The 5,506-nt window shown below is 44.0% G+C and overlaps 2 protein-coding genes across 2 annotated transcripts; both read right to left on the bottom strand.

The window, feature by feature from the left end:
* Positions 1-264: 264 nt before the first annotated feature.
* On the bottom strand, positions 265-2,165 carry CCR75_007849 (uncharacterized protein; the record flags this gene model as incomplete). Its single annotated transcript, XM_067965905.1, has 6 exons — positions 265-1,352; positions 1,415-1,492; positions 1,571-1,679; positions 1,749-1,887; positions 1,953-2,058; positions 2,115-2,165. The coding sequence occupies 6 exons, from the start codon at positions 2,163-2,165 to the stop codon at positions 417-419; spliced, it is 1,419 nt and encodes a 472-aa protein (XP_067816218.1). The 3' UTR covers positions 265-416.
* A 354-nt stretch (positions 2,166-2,519) lies between these two features.
* On the bottom strand, positions 2,520-3,626 carry CCR75_007848 (uncharacterized protein; the record flags this gene model as incomplete). The annotated part of the gene is made up of 1 exon (XM_067965904.1): positions 2,520-3,626. The coding sequence occupies one exon, from the start codon at positions 3,624-3,626 to the stop codon at positions 2,520-2,522; it is 1,107 nt and encodes a 368-aa protein (XP_067816302.1).
* Between the last annotated feature and the right edge of the window lie 1,880 nt (positions 3,627-5,506).

Raw genomic sequence — 5,506 nt, forward strand, 5'->3', positions numbered from 1 at the left:
GTGTTGATTGAAGGATCATTTATCGGAGGTTAGACTGTTCTTTATCTACTACTCAATCATTGCTTTAAATGTTTTTTTTCTTGCATGAAACTTACATTTGTGACGTGTTACGCCTCGACCACCTCGGAGAACGTGCCCTTACCTTTCTAGGCTTATTCACTTACTTTCGCATACTAGTTGTTGACAAGTTGAATGCAGTGAGCAATTTGAAATGCCTGCTTGCTCTTTAGCTTAAAGACGACGAATTTTACGAATGACAACAAATTGTAAGAGTAAACACGTTGTATCAAACAAGCCCCATACAAAAGTGCGAAGCTTATGTTTTCACGATTTTACAAATGTATGCTAATAGCTTTGTTGATGATTCATTGCGAGTAAATCTAGAGCCTTGATTTGACTGCCTTGCGAATCGCTTCTTAAAACCCGTTGGTTACTACTTTTGCAACTACACAGCTCGAGTTGCCAGCGTCCTCTAGCTTTGTGCGCTTAAGGTCCCGGTCAAATTCCTTCTCCAATGCATCAATATCCGATTGAGCTCCGCCGGGGATCTGCTCCATCTGCACTTTTGCCACAAACTTTGAGATCGTAGCGGAACTTTGACGACGTAGCACATTTTTGTGCTTTCGTCCTTTCACGTGCAGCTTAACATCTTGCTCACTCAGCAACTGAAGGTTGCAAGTGCCGCAATAGTGATCAGGGATTGTCGTGTAAAAATCGCTCTTCTGAGATCTACAATCTGCAGCATATCGATCATGAGCGACTGGCAATGAGGTCAATGCCGCAAAGGCGTCTTCCTTTTGCGTCGAATCGGTTTTTAATGCTGCTGCTATGGCGCGAAACTGATTCTGGTGCTCGTTGTACGTATTTTGCAAGTCCCACAGTGAATACAATTGCAGAGCATTCTTCGTAGCTGCCACTTCAGAAACGGTCACAACCTGCGTATGCTTTCCATACCCAAATTTGTTGCTACTCGCAATCTCCAGAGAGCTTGGGACCATTCGCATCACATTGTATTTGGTGTTTTGGAACACATTGTCCGTCTCTGCAGCCGCCAGCAAGTACTCGCGCACTACTTCATCAACTGGCAAGCGACCTTGTCTTCGAAAAATTGATGGATTTGAAAGAGCTCCACGAGCAACGAGAAACGACGACACGCCGGAAATCTCGCGAAGCTTGTCCATATCCTCATACCGAAAAACGTCGCCATTCGCCAAGACCGGGACCGATAATGCCGATACAACCGGTGCCAATCGATCCCAGCTTGCCTTATCGACAGGACGCTCGTGAATCTGCCGCATGTGGACACCAATCGCATGCGCTCCTGCGTCTTCTAAGCGTCTGGCCAAATCGACCTAAGAAAACCCTTCACGACCGTAAGTTTTATCCCAAGGATGATGAATAATTGACTACGTACAGTGTCTTGGATTTCTGGAAGCAAACGAATTTTGCACGACAGTGGTATGTTGAGATTCCGTCGTAGTGTCTTCATGATCTATGTGAACGTGTTCGCAAAAATAAGTGATTATTCGAAAAAATTGCACGCGAACGGAGAAAGGGAGCAAGGTTTTACATCGCAAGCCACTTCAGGCTTTTGGAGTAGCGCTGCTCCCATGCCTCCTTGAATGGAAAAGTGTTTAGGACAGCCCATGTTAATATCGATAGCGGACACATCCCGAGCTCTGCAGGCATAAATACAACACCATTCGTTGCTTGTACGACAAATGTACGTAATAGGAGCAACAAGTTACACGGCTTCAGCAGCTTTGAGTGCCAGTACGGCGTCCGCGGTTCCGATTTGAAAAATCACTTTTGAAGATTCTTCGGGGCATGTGCGGAATACTACCGAGTCACCGCTGCGACTTACAAAGTCCACTGTGTTTATAACATCTGCATAATAATATCACATGACCAAAACGAGCTTCTTTGCCCGATCAAGTAGCTGCCAATCGCACCGTTTCGCACGCGAACTGCTGAAATGATGCGCTTGTCGACAATTTCTTCACCGTATACGAGGTCAGCGCCGTAGCGTAGCGACAGCAGCCGCAGTGGAAGAGTTCCCTGATGCACAGTGATGGTGAATGCACTGATAGAGGATAGCGTCTTTTGGGGCGTACCGATCGAACCATGGGCGACAAGCATACTTTGTTTTCGTAGAGCTCTGACATGGAAACCAAACATTTGCCAATCGTGCCAATTAGGTTTTGGAATGTCGCAGTCACTGTAGGGAGTAGGATCGAGAAAAAGAGTTAGAATTTCTAATATAAGGTCGAATTCTCGTTTGACGGTGGTTGATATGCTTGAAATCAAATATTTAGAATTGCAATAAAGAGAGCGATAAATTGTGCTTGTAGTAGTATAGGAGACAATGTGCTGCACTTGATCCCGTCAGGCACTGTTAGAAGATTATTGTATAAATTATTTTGGAAGCTGCCATTGTTCTTATGAGATTAGTGTATCAACAAGTATATAGGCAACTCTAAGTCAATGTGTTATGTTACCAAAAATCTACAATGACATTCCTAATCCAATGGCCTAACAGAACTTTTAATTGGAGTACTAAATGAGCGAAAAAATTTGGCCAGTGAGGTTTTGGCGGGGACTGGGAATTCTTGGAGAAACTTTTGAACAATCGTTGGCAAGGGTTCGAGTTTAGACGAACGACGAGCTTTCTTCAACGATGAATTTACACTTTTCGCCCCGACAACTTCCTTTAACGCCTTCATGACGCCGTTCGCGTTGATTCCTTCTGATTTGGCGAGGATGAGAAGAGTGCACAATTCCGTCTTCTCAAAAAGTTCGTCGCCTGCCCCTTTTAAATGAAGCTTTTTAATCAGGTTTTTAATCGGCAATTTGAGTGTCGTTTCGTATGCTTCTTTCACGCGCGCTGGGCAGAAATCTGGAGACAGCTCGACCAATGCAGATACTCGTTTGCCAAATTGATTGACTAACACACGCGTCAGCTCTAGATCAGTGGACTTGACCGCGTATGCCAACACAACTTTAAACGGAAAATCGAGCCATAGATCAATTCCACCCAACAGACTGCTTGGTGTGGTTTCACGCGTAACTTGACTCTTTCCTTTCTCAATGCGTAAGCTGACTTTTTCAACCACGTCCTCCAGCGATCGCTTGTCGGCTGTCCATGCCGCGTATATTCCTTTTTCGATGGCAAGGACGGTAGGGTCGAGCTCATTTTCTGCGTTTTCAACAAGCATTGCTAGTTTGTGCTCCCCCAGCTTTGCCGACAAGGCTCTCGCCAAAAGTTCCGACGCCTCGATTTCTCCAAAAGCGTTAGCCAATTGAGCCAATAAGTGTTTAAACCTTGCAACGTGGTCAGAAACATGCCATTTGGTCGTGTCGGTCGGTACCCTCATCAAGTAAAAGGCACTTGGCTCGATTTTTTTGGAAACTGTCCACTCGAATGATGCTGGGGTTGTCTTCAGAATACGAATTGCCCAACTTGTGAGCTTTGGTAAAGGAGGCTCAGGCATCAACGTCCTTGAAGCGCTCCTACTTCCAATTGGAAGATCTACTTGGTACGCGTCCTGCGCGGCCGTCGTCAGGGTAGATGCTGTTACGGAGTGTAGCGATGCGAGAAACGCTAGCGTGAAGCATGAGAGACCCATGTGGTTTCGCATTTAGTCGTTGCTCGCGGGTACGGAGGCGAAAATGGCAATAACCTTAAGGTAGTGCAAAATTCGTTTAGATCTGATGGCCATCCTCAAAACCACCAGGTACGAAAAAAAGGCCTAGCTTGGCTGTGTGCGCAATTCTTGGGTTGATGAATCTTAATACGCCACGCAGCTGCCAAAAGTTTACGCACGCTGAATATTTCCATGTCATCACCTCAATTTAAGGTATCTGGCAAAAATTTGCCGGAATTTGAGCTGCTCGTTCATTCACTTAATTTTGTCTCGCAGCTGGTATATTTTGATTAATATTTTCCGTGTTGCTCTTGCCAATTACTACTCGTTTAATTTTAACCAGTTATTAGATTTATATTTTCATAATAAAGCGGGACGCGAAGTTGTGCCATGTGTTAGCCGTTTTCCGAATATTATCGCTGCAACTTGCCTACTGAATCTGAAATTGGTGGTGAGATGAAGTGCATCGGCTCTGTAGAGGTATGCGGAATGGCCTGCCATATGGCTAGACGATTTTATGCATCCTCATTGCATCGGTCCCAACTACCCAGATGATGGCCATGACCCAGGGCGTGCTGGACATCAAGTCGTAGCACTGCAACTTTTTTTTGAGAAACAAAGACTCTCGCTTGTCATATTTGCGATAGATGTACTTTTCGTCGCATTATGGAACCACTCCCATCTCTCGTAGGCCAGGTAATAACACAAAGGTTTCACAAGCATTGTAATGTGTTCGCTTTTTCGGTTACTTCAGCATATTGACACATTACAACTTTACGATGTGAGTTGGTGCTGCATAACTACTCGCAGTAAGATTTTTTCAATGAATGGGCTGGTAAACAGCTAATGTGGCACATTTCACATCATGGTTCAAATACCCTCTTTTCTATTCAATCGGTATTATCATTATATCCCATTTTTTATTTAGGTAATAAAGTGTTCGCTACCAGATCTGGTGACCGAAAACGTTATTAGGGTAGGGCTCATATTTTAAATTTGGAGATTGCTGCGGGGCTACGGATACACCTCTAAAAATATAATTTCGTCTCCAGGCGTAAATATTCCCTGATTCGCCCCTTTTCACAAATTTACCGTCTACTTTCGTATTGTTAACTAAATAAAGGTCTTCTCTTCTACTGGGGTGTATCGTTTCATGAAATTTATACTCAAAGGTTATTAATTAATATATTATCTAAAAGGTAGATAATATTTTGGGTATATTAATTTACGAAGTATTTTCGGAAGCTTATCCATTGGTAAATATAGGCCATCACATCTACTTGCTCCGCTGTCCAGTCAGCACTGGACGCGCGCAAAGAGAGAGAGAGATAAGACTTCAATACATGTTTTGGAAATTAGTATATAATGAAGTTTTAATTTAGTAAGAAAAAGAAGAGCTTAATTGTATAAATTACGGTTAAGTTTTAACCCTATCTAAAGCAAGTGTTTTAAAAGAGAGTCTTCCTTTGCACGTGCTAGTGTACGTGAAGTGACGTGACGCACCACTCGCACTGAAGCAGTGCGAAGTGGTCTTGTGCTGAAACAATACAAATCGGCAGTTCCCCGTTTCAACTCTAAAGTTTTTTATAATGCTGTTCGGAAGCTTTTTAGGTGAGGCAACTCTGACAACGCAGGTAATGCTAGCGCAAAAAGCGTTCTGGGTAGGTGTGAATCTATATTCACTATTAGTTCTTGCTTTTGCAAGGGCCGCACGCAGCCCGGCGAAAATATGCTTCTCCCTGAGGAGTGCCCATTCTTGCTCTTCATCGAGTGAACTCGTTTTTAAATTGGCCTCCAGACGCGGTGCTCCACGTACTACGGCTAAAGCATCCGCTATACCACGCTCTGGGAAGAGATTGGGA

The sequence above is a fragment of the Bremia lactucae genome, linkage group LG14 (assembly GCF_004359215.1).
Source record: "Bremia lactucae strain SF5 linkage group LG14, whole genome shotgun sequence".
NCBI classification, from domain to species: Eukaryota; Oomycota; class Peronosporomycetes; order Peronosporales; family Peronosporaceae; genus Bremia; species Bremia lactucae.